The 16,659-nt window shown below is 36.9% G+C and overlaps 1 protein-coding gene across 15 annotated transcripts in view; it reads left to right on the top strand.

The window, feature by feature from the left end:
• The window catches only part of adgrb1a (adhesion G protein-coupled receptor B1a), a 100,520-nt gene extending 88,949 nt beyond the window's left edge, over positions 1-11,571 (top strand). For 14 of the 15 annotated variants that reach the window (XM_051864826.1, XM_051864829.1, XM_051864828.1 and 11 more), the window contains 7 exons: positions 1,530-1,701; positions 1,810-1,905; positions 1,993-2,032; positions 5,476-6,125; positions 8,664-8,699; positions 8,798-8,956; positions 9,903-11,571. In XM_051864826.1, the coding sequence (XP_051720786.1) occupies positions 1,530-1,701; positions 1,810-1,905; positions 1,993-2,032; positions 5,476-6,125; positions 8,664-8,699; positions 8,798-8,956; positions 9,903-10,097 (1,348 nt within the window). In that variant the 3' untranslated portion in view covers positions 10,098-11,571. The remainder of the gene's footprint in view (positions 1-1,529; positions 1,702-1,809; positions 1,906-1,992; positions 2,033-5,475; positions 6,126-8,663; positions 8,700-8,797; positions 8,957-9,902) is intronic. The other variant, XM_051864821.1, reaches the window with a different exon arrangement.
• Positions 11,572-16,659: the final 5,088 nt, after the last annotated feature.

Here is a 16,659-nt window from a genome sequence, read left to right as displayed (position 1 = left end):
ATTTCTTTTGTAATGACAGTGGTGGCCAAGTTTCACAGTTTTTCCACTAATCGTATGGTATTTTGGTTGGACTCTGTGATATTTTGATGGAAGCTATGGTTGCCATGGGACATTTTTGTAAGGGCTAATAATAGCAGCCGTGCCAAGAATGGCTTTTTTGACTGCGAGACTGAAATGAGCCATGTTGGTCTGGTCTCTGTCATTAGCCTGTTGCTGGTAAGCTGGCTGTGTGTTTCACTCTCTAATGAGAGATAAAGCAGACCAGCCATTTATTAATGTACGTGAGTATGTGCAGGATGTGGTTTTGTATGTGGCGGCAGCTAAGAAACAATAACAGAGGTTAAAATCATGCAACCTGCAATACAGTGAATTGCAGCAATTTGTAAATATACCTCAGCAGACAAGTAGGGTGAAAGGTCGATAATGTTTTACTGCAATATGTGTGTGTTGGTATATGTGTATAGATGTCCGGGGTTGAATACATTTGTGTTTATCAGTGCTTGTGGATGTCAGGTGAAAGCTTAATAGGGCAGAGTACTTCATAAAGATGATTATATACATGCTTATGGGATCTGCATATCTATTCATAAAAGAAATGTATTGTAAATCCCTAATATATGTATATCAAAGAAATGAATGAATTGTGATTATTTCCCACAACAGTGTTCTGTAAGTGTTGCCACTGAACAAGAACCTTTCAGTGAACAGTTCTGAAAAGAACCATTTTTTTTTTTTGAAGTGTGAAGAACCTTTTTCCACTATAAAGAACCTTTTATGGAATGGAAAGATATCAAAGGTTCTTCATGGAACCATCAATACCAATAAAGAACCTTTATTTTAAGGGTGTATGAGCGTTCTTTGACGTGTGTGTGTGTGTGTGTATGTGTGATTGGCAGTGTGTTTGTTGGTGTGTTTAAAAAAAGCAGATCAAGAATCCATTTTTAAAATAATAAAAGAGAGGAATAAAATAGTAAAAATAGTGAGATGTAGGACTTGCTGAGCATGCTGGCCCTTTACTCCAAATCCATGATCAGGGGAGAGTTTTTTTCTCTAAAGACCACTAATGTGTCTACATTCCTTCATCTTTCGCCCTCTCATTTGTCTTCCTCTTTTTCATCATCCATTGCTCCTTTTTTATTGCTTCTTTTGGCTTATTTTTATTTGTTGCACCTGTTCACATATGTTTTGAACTGTGATTGAACCATGTTTTGAGTATATTGATATTGTTCAGAGTATAATCAACAAAAAGGGCAACTCTAGCTCATATTGAGCACTGTATTGATCTGTGTATTCACATATTAATGCTCTTTAGTGCAATACCAGACTCATGTCTTTAAAACACTCATCAGACATCCAAGAAATCAATAATAAGCATGATAAATATGAATAAGTTTTATGAGAAATTATTAAATATCAACCAAAGTCGCTCTGAAAGAGAGGCTTATCCTTTAGTTTTGCCCTCTTTGTCTTTTTGTATGCCAATGGTGATATAAACCCTCACTCACTATAATTCTGCTCCTGTCCTGTAGGGCGTCACTGTGGAGCTCCTGCGTTGTACTTCCATTGCTGGCTCTCACTTGGATGTCAGCGGTCCTGGCCATCACTGACCGCCGCTCAGCCTTGTTTCAGATTCTTTTTGCCGTCTTTGACTCTCTCGAGGGCTTTGTTATCGTGATGGTGCATTGCATCCTACGCAGAGAGGTGAGTGAACCTTATCCTATACCTGAATCTGTCTCAAAATTTAAAGGCAGACTTTCCAATTTTAGATGCAAATGAAAATACTCACACATGATTTTTACAATCGATCAGGTCCAAGAGGCAGTAAAGTGTCGCGTTGTTGATCGTCAAGAAGATGGAAACGGTGACTCTGGTGGATCTTTCCAGAACGGCCATGCTCAGCTGATGGTGACTTGCAAATACATTTCTGTATTTCTGTTACACATAAAACATAAAATTGTGGATTAATACTCTCATTCTCATTGTTTTCACCAGACTGATTTTGAAAAGGATGTCGACATTGCTTGCCGATCAGGTGAGTCTCTCAACACACTCTCCGGTCATTTAAATTTGCTGTGATGTCCCTCTGAGAGGTGCAGATGGTTGTTTAGACAAGACAAGTGCCATTTTACAGGCCCCATAATGCATTTTCTTCAAGGAGATTCAGAACACGATCTGATTGCTGGCGAGCAGCAAAATGCAGATAAATAGACTTGTCTGTTCCCTTGCCGTGCCTCAGATCTGCCGGCCTGTCCTAATTAAGTCCCTCCCGACATTTTATTATCAGATAGCAGCTTTCTTCTCTGATATCTATCGGAAATGGGATTCTGATTATTTGTCAAGACGACATATCAAGCTAGCATCTGGAAATAGAGACTTGTGATGTGATATTTTTTGCTTTTTTTGAAGTGTGAAGGACTAAAAATTAAGCCTTCTATCAGCCTCCCTGATAGAAGAGACTGTTTCACATGACTTGCTGAAGCTAAAATTTTGGCCACACTATTTTGCAAAACATTGTAATGCGACCCTCAAAGTTCAAACTATTTCAACTTTGCTTGGTCCTGTTTTCTGCAGACCTTTTGTAAGGTAGCCAATGATTACCTGACAATTTGCATAATGTATAATTAACTTGTCAATGCTTTTTTGAAAATCAAAGTATTTGACGATTCCTTTTTCTTTTTGCAACATATCAAAACAATCACTAGGACCTTTATTTGTTTACCTTTAAGTTAAAATATGTTACCTATTTTCACTGTCCACAAATTCAACTTTCTTGCTACCTTGGTAGCTCATAAAATTGTTCTTCTATCATCATCATCATCAGACTTTATTGCAAACTCAAGGTCAAATAAAAAAATAAATAAAAAAAACACCAGATAAACATAAGTAATGCCCACCAAAAAAAACAAAAAAAAAACAAAAAAACTCTGAGATCAAACTGTTGTCGTTAGGGCCCTGTGAATTCCACAATGCAGAAAGCTTGGGTGGAATCATGGAATCCAGGCATAAAAATGTATTAGTTTGTCAAATTTTGGATTAATAAATCAAAAGTAGACCTGTAAAATTAATAAAATTCACAATATAGACTAGCATCAGTAATTATTAAAACGGAATCTGAAATATGGAATCTTCTTGTTCTGCATGTGTCTGTGTGAATGAGTGACGTAGTTTCGTTTACTACACATACTCAAGCACACGTGACACTCATGATATGTAAAATACTCACAGGACAATTTGCCAACACAAATAATAGTCTTGTTGAAAGGATAGTTCCCATAATTTACTTACCCTCAAGCCATCCTAGGTGTATATGTCTTTCTTCTTTCAGCTAAACACAATCAGAGTTATATTAAAAAAATATCCTGGCTCTTCCAAGCTTTATAATGGGAGTGAATGGTACCATTTTTTTGAAGCCCAAAAAAGCACATCCACCCAACATAAAAGTAATCCATATGGCTCCAGAGGGTTAATAAAGGCCCTCTGAAGCGAAGCTATGTGTTTTTGTACGAAAAAATATCCATATTTATAAATTGATAAACTATAATAACTGGCTTCTGGTAACAACTGTATGCGAGTCTAGTTTTTGGTCGTAAAGTGACCTCTAACCTAACATAAGACATATTGACGAACGCAGAAGCGCAGAGGATATAGCAAAATGAAACACCAGTCATGAATTAGAAATCTAAAATGAGAATTTTTAAAGCAAAATGTTGGAGGAGTTTGAGTTTGTTGCCCAGCCCTATTTGTTTGAACCTCGAGAGGCATCTACTCTCACATAAGCATACGCTACGCCTACGTCATATGTCAGAACTCGACTCTCTCTTAAACGCACGGACAGCCGTTAACGGAAGCTAGCGATTACCGTTTATAAAGTTATTATTATGGATATTTTTCTTACAAAAACACATCGCCTCGCTTCAGAAGGCCTTTATCAATCCCTGGAGCCATATGAATTACTTTTATGATGGATGGATGTTCTTGTTTGGGCTTCAAAAATGGCACCATTCACTCCCATTATAAACCTTATAAGGGGCAGGATAGGATAGGGCTGGAGGGTAGGGCTGGACCAGAATATTCAATTATTCGAATATTCGTTTGGTAGGTTGGTATTTGATTTTCAATGTTGGGAATTTTTTTTTTTTTTTTTTTTTTTTTTGCACATCTGGCATTCCGGTGCTGGAAACGGTTCTCATTCACGCTTGAATATGTTTACAGTATAATCTGGCGAAATACTATACTCTTTTTTACAATTATCTTATGTAACTAGCCGTTTTTAATATGATGGACAGTTTAAGGAACCCAACCTTGTTATACTTAATAAATATTTGCTTTTTAGACTACTAATGTGTTCCCTGCAACTGGAGTTTTCTCTGTCTGAAGCGCACAACTGCACGAGCTACTATTTTGGGTTAAGCTGCATTGCTTTGACATTGTGGAAAATAGAATAGAAACAAAATGTATTAGCCTTTTTACCCATTATTATCAGTATAAATGAATCTACTGCGAAATATAGTTGTTAAAACTCAAACGTGAGATTTTACTGGGACGGCGTGTTCTTTATTTATTACCGTTCGTTCATTTAATTTTCGTTCATCTTTTATTTAAATAGCCTACCCTTTACTGTGTCAGTAATTACTGTGCTGCTAATTTCTGATTTGGGAGCGATTTGTTTGTCAGAAAAATGTTAGGCTACCTTTTTAAAAGTATTGCTCTTAACAGACCTGTGTTTTATATCACTAGTGCAGTGTCCGTTCTCGGAGCATATAAGCCCTGTCCACGTGAGGCGCGCCGCTTTCCGGCTCGCGCTGTTCTGTAGTTTATTAAAAGTTTATTAATTCTGAACGTGTTCTTGACATAATCAAAATGCAAACAGACACACAGAGATTCCTGCTGTAACGCGTTGTGTACGGAGCAAATAGGGATAACGTTAGCTCACTTAGCTTGAGTTATTGATACAAGACAGACTTCACAGAGGCGATTGACATTTCACAACTGGCGCTTTATTCCCCATGAAACACGTATAACTGTCCATCGCAAATGTTATGCCATCCACAGCGTTACTTAATAAAGAAAATAACTTTAAATGAGCAACAGAAAAACAGAAATAACCCGCATACATGTGGTGCTCGAGTTGTTCGAGACAGTTCAACCGAGAGCAGGCAGCTCTTAAAGGGGCCACACCATATTTCTACTCGTTACACATGCCTTTATTAGAGAGAAGAATATCTTCAGCCCCCTCCCGCCGAAGCTTCGAATATTCGGTGCTGATTACTACCGAACTTCGAAGCTCAAAAAATGGTATTCGGACCAGCCCTACTTGAGGTTGAGTAAATTATGAGATAATTTTCATTTTTGGGTGAACTATCCCTTTAACTTAAAGAAATTATGATTTGAGCTGATGAAAGAGCAGTAAAATGTAGCATTGCTCTATCAGATCACTATTCACTTTTACTAAGGCTTTTTCCCTTTGATTTGCAGGCACCCTGAAGCGTTCCTCCCAACAAGGCGAGGAAAAGGTAGCTTCACAGCAGATCACAGTACAGAAAGGCTCCAACTTCAACACCCTTCCTGCCAGCATGGCAAAGGTCCACCTGCAAAATGTTGCCGATTACGCCAGCCACACTCTCACCATGCGCCGCGACAAAGGCGGCATTGCCGGGGTCAGCACCGAGCTACCCGGAGCCAAATCTATTTACATCTGTGACGGCGAGCTCTTCAAGCAGCTGGACGGAGCTCCGGGAGACAGCGGCGGTCTTGAAGGCGGAGGAGGAGGAGGGTCGGGCCAGGGTTATGTGCTCTTGCCCAACAACAACAACACCCTTAGGCCCTCGAAAGGTGGCAAGGAGGACCAAGCCACCAAGTACAACATCAGCATCGAACAGTTACCCCAGACCAGGCTCATCCACCTGGCCAACCCCGCTGGCACTGATCCCGTGCCAGGCTTTGGGCTAAAGAGCTTGCCCACCGACAGAGTCAGCGTTTCCTGTTCGGAGAGGGACTCCCCGGGGCAGACAGTGCAAAACATCTCCAGCGAATCCCAAATGACATGTGAGCAAGGGGACTCTGGGAACTCCGGCATAATGTCTAAGAGTGAGACCATCTCCACACTGTCTATGAGCTCCTTGGAGGTAAGAAACAATGATAATCATGCTATCGTTGGGTATCGTTCAGGTACACAGCGGCTCAGTGGGTAGCACTGTTGCCTCACAGCAAGAAGGTCCCCGGTTCAAGTCCCGGCTGAGCCTGGAGTTCTTTCTGTGTGGAGTTTGCATGTTCTGCGTGTGTTTCCTCCAGGTGCTCTGGTTTCCCATGCAGTATAGGTACGATAGATAGATCTTTCAAGGATGTGGACTCGAGTCTTGCGACTCAACTCAACATAATGAAAGAAAACTTGCGGCTTGACTTAGAATTTGACAGCAATGACTTGCAACTTTGACTTGAGCCCTCTGACTTTTAATCAAAGAAGACTTGCGACTCGACTTAGACGATTTGACTTGAACTTGAGCCCTCTGAATTGGAAAGACTTTATTGCCTACTTGCTCAAACCAAAGATCAGAATTGTGATCACAATAGGCCGGTCCCTGGAGCGTATTATCACACTGATTTTGTATGATTTGTGCAGCTTTCGCGCTTTGGCTGGCACTGAGCCAGAGAGGGACTCGCTCAGCCAGTGCTTGTGTAACAAGTGGTATACCAAATAAAAGGATTATTCAACATTAAACAATAAGTTTAGCTCAGATATATTTTTACTCCACTACACAAACAGTGACTGAACGTTCGAGTTTTATTCTTGTCATCTTTACAGCACACTATTTCTATTGATTTCATATAAATGGATGCGCAGCATATTCTGATGAACTGTAAACTCTAGTGCATAGGCGCAGACTCTCTGTGGCTTTGCTAAGAATGCTCTTTTTCTCACATGCACTCAAAGAGAGAAAGCGAGAGAGTCTTGCACACCATGTAGAATTGACACACTACATGTAAATGGTGTTCTTTCTTGTATTTTTTCCAGTCAAAATATCTGAGATTGTTTGGAATTACTCAAGCAGAAGCCGATTCTTTTGCATAGAGACGTTCTGATAGATGTCCTTGACCTGTTTCCTCATTGTAGACAAGCATGTTTGACTTAATTTTGTCTAAATAATGAAAAAGCTCATCACAGTTTGTATGGAAAGATTCACAGCCTAAATTATTCAGAATCCCAGTGACACAACTGCTTTCTAAATGACTATCCATTAACATTTGATGGTTAGCAGAACAAATCTGTGTGCATCTTACAACTCTGTGGATGCTGTTTTTAAATCACGTCTTTTCATCTTCGTCTTGTACACTTTCTTTTTTCAGCCGTGATTATTCCTGATAACTGATGGACACTTTGGTTTCTGGTCCAAAGAAATGCCTGTGATGCTGTGATTTCACATCAATGTTTGTCATATCTGCCACAAGGGAGCGAGTGTCCTAATTTATGTGCGGACTGAGTGAAAAAAGCATGTTTTATGGAGAGTGTCTGTCATTACGTGGCTCAGAATTACATTTCAACTGACATCAGCCAATGCACATGCACTCGGTTTCAATGAAAACTGCATTGGAACACTTAATGGTATGAAAGATCTGCCGTTTCAAAAAGGAAGAAATGAAAGAAGGCTACATAAAATTATGCCTTTTTGCATTTGCAATTATCCCGCTTAGAAAAGAGAGTCTCTGCAAAGGTCAGATTTTGCTCATGCTTTAAAAGGGAGCAGATGACAAGCGTGGATTCCTCCTCACCTCAGGCCAAACATGCTCCCAGAATGCATTGCGGGCGCACAGCTGCAGCCACGCACAGCACAGGCAGAATGTCAGACTGCCCTCAGACGCTCTCCGACAGGCTAAAGAAAGGCCATTCGGTCACAAGCTGTTTACTGCACCCTCATGCCAGGAGCTCGGCGGAAACGTGCAATATACAAGCGACACAATGCTTTCTCAAAGTCTGCCCTAAGTGCCAAAATTTTTACAATCATTTTTTTCTCTACTTACTGCATTTGGGTCATTCTCAAACAGTACTGACTTTCTGACTTACAAAATATAATATATGAACGTTTGAAGTTCAGTTTTTCCCATATTAATCTTTTTGTAAACTTTTTGTATTTTTAAAATCAAAATAATAGTTTAACTTTATACTGATGCCAATGACATGAAGTTAATAATTTATATTATTAATTGGTTTTATATTAGTTGCTTTAAATGTCAAATTAAATAAGTTAATTTAATGAATTATTTTATGTTAACTTTTTTTAACTGGAAAAACAAATTATATTATATTATAGCATTAATTGCTTTTATATTAGTTTGTTTTAAATGTTAATTAAAAAAAAATTTTTTTGCTTCATGTACTAATGTTTAAACTGGAAACACAAAAATGAGTATAAATGAATAAATTGTTCAACATGGATTGTTCAACATTAAACCATTATATTATGTATTGGAATATTAGGTTATAGAATGTTGTCTTTTATACAGAGTTTATATATATATATATATATATTTGAAATCTTATTTATGACTAAAATATCTAAGGACATGTTTATCACTTTATTTTGGGAATGACCCATTTGCTGTCTTTTCCCTAAGACCACTCTGGAAGGACACACAATAACATCCTTTATTCTTATTTGTCCTTTTAGAGACGAAAATCACGCTATGCAGAGCTGGACTTTGAGGTCAGTGTAATGTAAATCTTTCCACAAATGACAGCAGTCTTGTGTGGTGCAGATTCATTCATCTCTGCAAAGGTTTAAAGTCGGGTTTTGTCTTGCAGAAGATCATGCATACACGGAAGCGCCACCAGGACATGTTCCAGGACTTAAACAGGAAGCTGCAGCATGCAGAGAAGGACAGAGATTCTCCCCCAGTGGATGGGAAGCCTGGGAAGAGATGGAGTGTGTCGTCAGGAGGCAGCGATAAAACCAACCTTAGTGTACGAATTTACATTAATCACTCCACATCTTACCCTTTTGTATATAATATAATATCATAATTTGTGCTGTCAAATCGATTAACGGTGATTAATCGCATCTAACATAAAAGTTTGTATATATATATATATATATATATACAAAGTTCTGGCATGAAACTCTAGATGGCACTGGCTGATAGGTCCTTAACTCATTTGGTAGTGGTCACGTCATTATCTACATAGCGCAGCTGATTGGTTGCTGTGGTATCAGCGGCCAATGAGCTTGCTGCTCAACATTCAAATACCTGACAAGGTTTGCTGTTAGCAGTCTGCAGCGTGCTTTCAGAATCATTGTAGCCAATCACAGACATATCTGATGAGCACTTGAACACAATGGCCAATCAGAGGTGTTTACGAATCCGCCTAACAGCACTCAAAGCGTCACATTTTTAAAATTTCAGTACCGACTTGGTACCGAAGTCGGTACTTTTGACAACACTAATATATACACACACATTATATATTTACAAACTTTTATGTTAGATGCAATTAATCGCGATTAATCAATTTGACCACACTAAATATAATATATAGCAATGAATTCAAATGTATTTAATAATACATAATTTTACTAACAATAATATTCATTTTCTGTGTTCCATTAAAGTAATATTAATTAAATAAGTAATAATAATAATGATAATTGTCCTAATAATAATATTGATTTTCTGTATTCCATTAAATCGATATTAAATAAAATAATAATACTTGTCCTAACAATATTTCTGTATTCAATTAAGTGTATATTAAATACAATAATAATAATAATAAAAATTGTCCTAACAATAATATTCATTTTCTGTATTTAATTATTTATTTATTTTTTGCGCTGAAGTATGACCCAAACAGTTCTTGACATTTTACATACATTTCACATTTGAAACATTCTTCTTTTTTGATAATGCAGGACAAGCAGCAGACCCCCAGTAAGCGGGCGTGGGAGGGCATCAGGAAGACCCACTCCCCACCATCATGGGTGCGTAAGGAGCTGGAGCCCCTACAGGCTTCTCCTCTGGAGATGCAAGCGGTGGAGTGGGAGAAGGCCAGCGCCACCATCCCTCTGGTGGGCCAAGAGATCATGGACCTGCAGACGGAGGTCTGAAAGACCCCCAGAGCATACAGAGAAACAGAACAAACTCTACTCGCAGGGAAAAAAAGGATAAGGAGATGGAATAATATTTGAGCAAGAGTGCGGGCAAAAAAAGTATGCAAGAAGGACACTGAAAGAGAGTGAAAGCAACATGGCTGTGCAATTTTTATTTGTGTTGTTTTTTTTGTTTTTTGTTTCTTTGTAATCCTGGAATGGCCTTTTCCTTAATGTCAAAGCGAATCATAACACTTTCGAAAATCCAGGTCTGAGCCTGTTGCTATGGTAATGAGCTGGCACTACCAAGAACGACTGAACTGGGCAAGTTAAATGGTGACCCGGGATGTTGCCATGGGAACATTGGGAGTGACTGACTAAAGGGAAGGACTGGAATTCAGGCTAAGAGCAGATGAGCCTTAGTGAGTGGCCTTCAATTTCTTACACCTCTGGATACATATTAGTGATCATGTCACATTTAAGAGCGTTATGGAAGAGAGTGACGTATCGCTACGACAGAAATCTTTCAAACTGCCCGGCAGGAATCAGGTGTGCTACACGTCATTCAAAATCAAATTCTTGAGTATTCTTAGTATTATTATCATCGTTGTTGATCAATGTGACACATGCGTATGCTTGGGGCACAAGAGGCGACGTGAATGCCCAAAGCCATCTGCATATGACTGTTAATTTGTCTCAAACGCCCTCCTGAACCAGTACAGCCCACAACTTAGCCACTGTGCTGTCCCATACACCGCACCAACCTGCGGATCCTTCGAAAGTCGGTCAATACCGAAGTGACATCAGTGTGAGATTCAGTTTGGAAGCAGGTCGAGGTCCACGAGAACGGACACGTTTTCATTCGCTTGATGTTTTCATCAGAATCACTGGAGCTGAGAGACCTGAAACAAACTGCTGTGTCTCAGAATATGTGCAGAATCAAGTTTGAAAGAGAAAACGGAGATGAATATGAATATATAAATATATATTATAAATAGTATTATATATGAAACTGCAGAGGGGTGTTATTCTCTGGTTAGATTGTGGTCGCACACAGAGAAAGCACAAGACTCACTCCTCAGAGTCCTGTTGTACAGCATTGTAATTATTTCCAGAAGAGTTCTACAAAATGAATTTTAGCCTATAAATATCTTTCTTACTGTGCTTGGGGACTATTGTTATCATTATTATAGATATCATTGCGATTCTGAGATCCCCCACCCAACTCTCATCGGGTTACTGGACTTTATGAGTGTTCTGTAACATCATGTAACAGTGTGTATTTCGGTATCACTGACTGTCACTCCAGATGATACGTACTTGCCTGAATTCTCCACCATGAACCCCCTGCCCTCCTCCTCCTCCTCCCCCTGCCTTTCCACAATTCCTTTTTTAATTTCACTGGGGTTTCTTTGTTATTGTACAGTTTTCAGAGCACAAAATGAATGTGTCATATTTCTAATAAAAAGTATATCTATATAATAAAGGGAAAGATGTCGTATTTATGGTGCTTCAAAAGTTTTTGAATTTGCACAGGCTGCTGTGTCTTTATGGATAGACATAGATAGATAGATAGATAGATAGATAGATAGATAGATAGATAGATAGATGGACAGACGGACGGACGGATAGATGGATGGATGAATATAGAAAGACAGATAGCCAGATAGATGATATATAGAGATGGATAGACAGACGGATATGGAAAGACAGACGGATAGATAGATACAGATGGTAAGATAGATGATGGATAGATGGATGGATATAGAAAGACAGATTGATGATAGAAAAACAGATAGATAGATAGATAGAGACGGATATATAGTAGAAAGACAGACAGCAGACGATAGATAATTTACTGTACACTCTGTCAGTGTTGCTATTGTTAACTAAAACTATTAAAATCATTTTCATTCATTGAAATAAAAATGAAATAAAAGAAAATACAAATTTATTAAAAAATAGTTGAAAAACTTAAACTTAAAACCCCTAACGAAAAATTCAAATTTAATAACTGAAATAAAAGTATTAAAATAACTAAAACTGAAAAAAAAAATAGAGCTAAATAGAAATATTTTAAACAAAAATGAATAAAAACACTAACTAAAAATATAAAATAAATAAATACAATAATAGTATATAAATATTACTAAAATAACACATTTGCATTTTCATCTGAGGAGCCCATAAATCCACTGATAAAGATTTAACTAATTGTAAATGCTGCTGATAATAAATGTGTGTTATTATTCAATTAAAAGAATACATTAGGATTGGAGTCATGGGAATCTGGTGGGAGGGAAAATGTAGCTATGCTGCAAATGGAGGACATTAATTTCATGCCACCACAGAGCGGCCCAGTGTCCTGAACCTAATTATGTCAGCATTAGTTACTCAACACTTTTTTTTTTAATGCATCACTGGTTGCAATAAAATGGACGGAGTAATATTGAAGAAAATAGATTAGTAAAATGCCCGTTAATAGATCCGCTGCTGCTACAACAACAAGTAATGTTTATGAATAATATATGAAATAAATTGTAAATAATTAAACAGAAGAAATGGACAAAGAGGAGAGAAATTATTATGACCATTATATATAGGTTACAGTAATAGAGGTAAAAACAAAATATGATAAATAGTATATAAAAAATATAACACATTTGTCTTTACAAACACTGGGTGGGCACTCATTATTATAGAAATTTAAGGTGCATCGTAAGATTGCACTTGTAAACACACTCAGTTATTTTTAAAAGACAAGGTCCATGTATACTGTACTGTATATATGATTCATGTAAACAAAATTAAACAACAAACCGAAGCTGAGAGGAGAAAAAACAGCAGAGGAATATCAAAGTAATAATTTAATGAACATAACCCCACTGGCTTTATCTCATTGGTGTTCGTTAATTTTTTATATTCGGTTCACTAATGCATAAGGACATCTGTTTTCAAAGTTTCCCATGTACTGAAGTGCAGTAATCAAGTTCAGGCTGTTTAGACCAATAAACAAGCCCATGAAGCCTATTTAATGCTTAGTTACAATACTACTAAACAGATCTTTCAGATGTTTATGAAGTGTATGCTATGGAAAAGGACCTTTTATAACCTGTGTAGCTGGAAGGCTTGGTGAGATACGCTACAAACTGCCGGGTGACTGGAGAACATGATATTCTTCTAATTAAACACCTTGAGCTAACGAAGCATGTTAAGATGAGACTCAACAAACTGCTGGATGTTTATCTCAGGGACATAAGAAAGCATGTTCTGACAAATGACTGTATGCTGTGATAATTTGACCTCTGATTTGAACAGAACCGTATGGAATGTTTTGATTCCTCCAGTTAATTAAATAAGCACTAATGAGTTGCACTATATGTAATGAAGCTTCGGGTTATTTAGTTGGAAGTGCCTGGTGGATACTTTGATTGTGTGTGTGTGTGTGTGTGTGTGTGTGTGTGTGTGTGTGTGTGTGTGTGTGTGTGTGTGTGTGTGTGTGTGTGTGTGTAAATGTCAGCCATGCAAACAAGTCAATTCTGCAGCTTGCATGCCTGACATTTTATCATAAACATCCAATAGGCCAACAAAATAAAAACATGATAATTCAAATGTAAACAAACTAAATGCAAGTCTGGATTCATTTTTAAACAGCAGGGAGTGAAGCAATATGGGAAGACTGATAATAGACTACGGCTTTTCACCCATCCGTCTGTCAGTCATTGACTTTGTGTACTGTATGTTTCCCAAACAGTTATGTTTTTCTGCATATTGCTAACTGACAGTTAACTTGCCATTATTTAAAAATATACTCTGGTGTATGGAAGCTTGTTTCTGCCACGGAATAAAACAATTTAAAAGATAATTGCAACTTTTTATCTCACAATTCTGACTTTATTTCTCAGAATTGTGAGATATAAACTCACAATTGCGAGTAATAAAGCCAGAATTGTGAGATAAAGTCGCAATTACCTTTTTTGCTTTGTATTCAGTGGCGGAAGCAAGCTTCCATACCTGGTGCTCTGTATGGTGTTTTCTGCAACATTGCTTTATTTGGGTTGACTTTTATACATTAGTTTATTTTAAACAGTCCTGCAGTCAGGCAAATATTTTTTAAAAAACACACATCAATTAATAAGAGGTCATAAAAGGCACTTGCCTCATAATTATAAATTATAAATCTTGTATAATAGTTATATCCCCGGTTTCACAGACAACGCTTAAGCCTAGTCCTAGACTAAAATGCATGTTTGAGCTGTTTTAACTGAAAGAAACTTGCACTAACATATCTTAAAATATGTCAGTGCCATTGTTTTGTCTCAAGATGGACACCAGTAATGTTTTTTTTCCAAGGCACGTTTATAAAAGCTACACTGTAAATCTAAATAAGTTGGCAAAACTCAAAAATTTTGAGGTAATCAGTTACCTTCATACCTTTAACTTAAAATTATCATGTAATATCAACTTAAATATTTTTAGAAGTGGAAACTTGGTTAGCTTTAATTAGCAAATTCAGTAAATGCTAACTGGTAATTGGTAACACAATGCTTTGACAGCATTAGCATAACACAGCAATTGCTGAATGAGTGTGGCACTATAACTAATAATTCAACAAATAAACCTTTTTTTTTTTTCCAAACCAAGCTCATGCTCCACTAGTCAACCTTGATGGTAACCCCCCAAGAAACCCAACACAACAGAAACTCTTCTAAATTAGCATAGAAAAACAATAAACACTACTAAATCTCCCACTTAGCATTAATCTTGCACACACACACACACACAAAATGTACCACTTAATTTTAACATTTACTCTCCTTTTCAAGTGTCATGGCAAAGCATGCTGGGAAACTGAAATCCCAGCCTAGTTTCAGTTAAATTTGTCTAAATTAAAAGAAACGAGTTCATAAAACTCAAAACAATTCAGAACAATTCCGATTACTTAAAATTTTCAGTTTCGTGAACTCAAAAGAAACAAAGTTTTAAATACGCATAAAAGTTAATTTGATTGAACTAGTTTGCTTAATTTAAGTTTACTCTACTTAACCAATTAATTATTTTAAGCATTAAGGTTTACAGTGTACTTAATTGCCCTAGTTGAACTAAGGCCTAATCCTGGCTTAATCTAAGCCTTCTCTGTGAAACCAAGCCTTAGAGTTTTAGATGTCACACCGCAGGACAACATTCATTGTATAGCCCACCGTATGAACAGCACATCCTAATTTTGCTGAGTTAGTCAACATATTTTGTTGATCCTGGAACAACATTCCTGTCCGAAAATTTAATCCTAACCATATCCCTACCCCTAAACCTAACCCTACCCATAATTTAGTCCTAAAATCAGAGGGAAATGATAGGTGAATAACACTGATGTAGAAGCACTTAACCCTGCTTATAAGCCTAAACTTGACATAAACTGTAAACTTGTCCCTCAAATCTGACTGGTTGATTGGAATGTTGTTCCAGGATCAACAAAGATGCTGATCCAGGAACATGTTGCACTTGGTGAAATCAGGTTCTGCATATAAACGTATGATGCTGACTACTAATTGTAAAAAAAAAAAAAAAAAAAAAAAAAATTCTGGGTTTCTCAGTACATAACATTAAGTCATAATATAACATCTAGATAGACAAATTACCTTTTCTGAAGCTTTACAAGGCATATGTGTGTGTTCCAGGGATGCGCTTTCAGTCATGCCAGATGAGGCCTAATTAAATGTAATATGGATTCAATTATGTGAAAACGCTACTTTCAGTATTTCAGCCATGAAATTTTGCACCATATGTGTTTGTTTATCAGGTAAAATTGACAATATTTGCTTGGAAAGCACTCACTGTTGTCATTTTCATTAGTTCTCATCTGATGCAACTCTGTCAAAAAATCAATGCAAATTTATATTGCACCTTTCACAAACACCAAAAGGGATTTGAAATGAATCAATAAATAACACTATACGTTTATGTCTTATAATTAACATTTAAAATGACTAAAAATTACATGTACACTACCAGTCAAAAGTGGGGTCAGTACGATTTTTATTTTTATTTTTTTATCTATTTATGCATTTATTTTATTCAAGGCTGCATTAAATTGATCAAAAGTGACAGTAAATAAATGTATAATTTTACAAATGATTTCAAATAAATGCTGTATTGATCCACAACAAATATTAAGCAGCATAACTTTTTCAACAGTGATGATAATAAAAAATGTTTCTTAAGCAGCAACTCAGCATATTACAATGATTTCTGAAGGATCATGTGACACTGAAGACTGGAATAATGATGCTGAAAATTCAGCTTTGCCATCACAGGAATAAATTACATTTTAAAATATATTAAAATAGAAAACAGATATTTTTTAATTGTAATAATATTTCACAAAATGACTCTTTTTGTTCAAATAAATGCAGCCTTGATGGTGAGCATAATATCAGACTTTTTTCAAAAACATTAAAAATTCTTACAACTTCAAAATGTAGTCTTGGACTTCGGAACCAAAAGTGACCAACATCATGCATTATTTCTAAAATAATGAAGGCAGTTACTGTACTAAATAGTTTTTAAGGCAAGATTTGGT

The sequence above is a fragment of the Ctenopharyngodon idella genome, chromosome 16 (assembly GCF_019924925.1).
Source record: "Ctenopharyngodon idella isolate HZGC_01 chromosome 16, HZGC01, whole genome shotgun sequence".
Classification (NCBI taxonomy): domain Eukaryota; kingdom Metazoa; phylum Chordata; class Actinopteri; order Cypriniformes; family Xenocyprididae; genus Ctenopharyngodon; species Ctenopharyngodon idella.
Note: the sequence above shows the minus strand (reverse complement) of the source record. Positions and strands in the feature narration are given on the sequence as shown.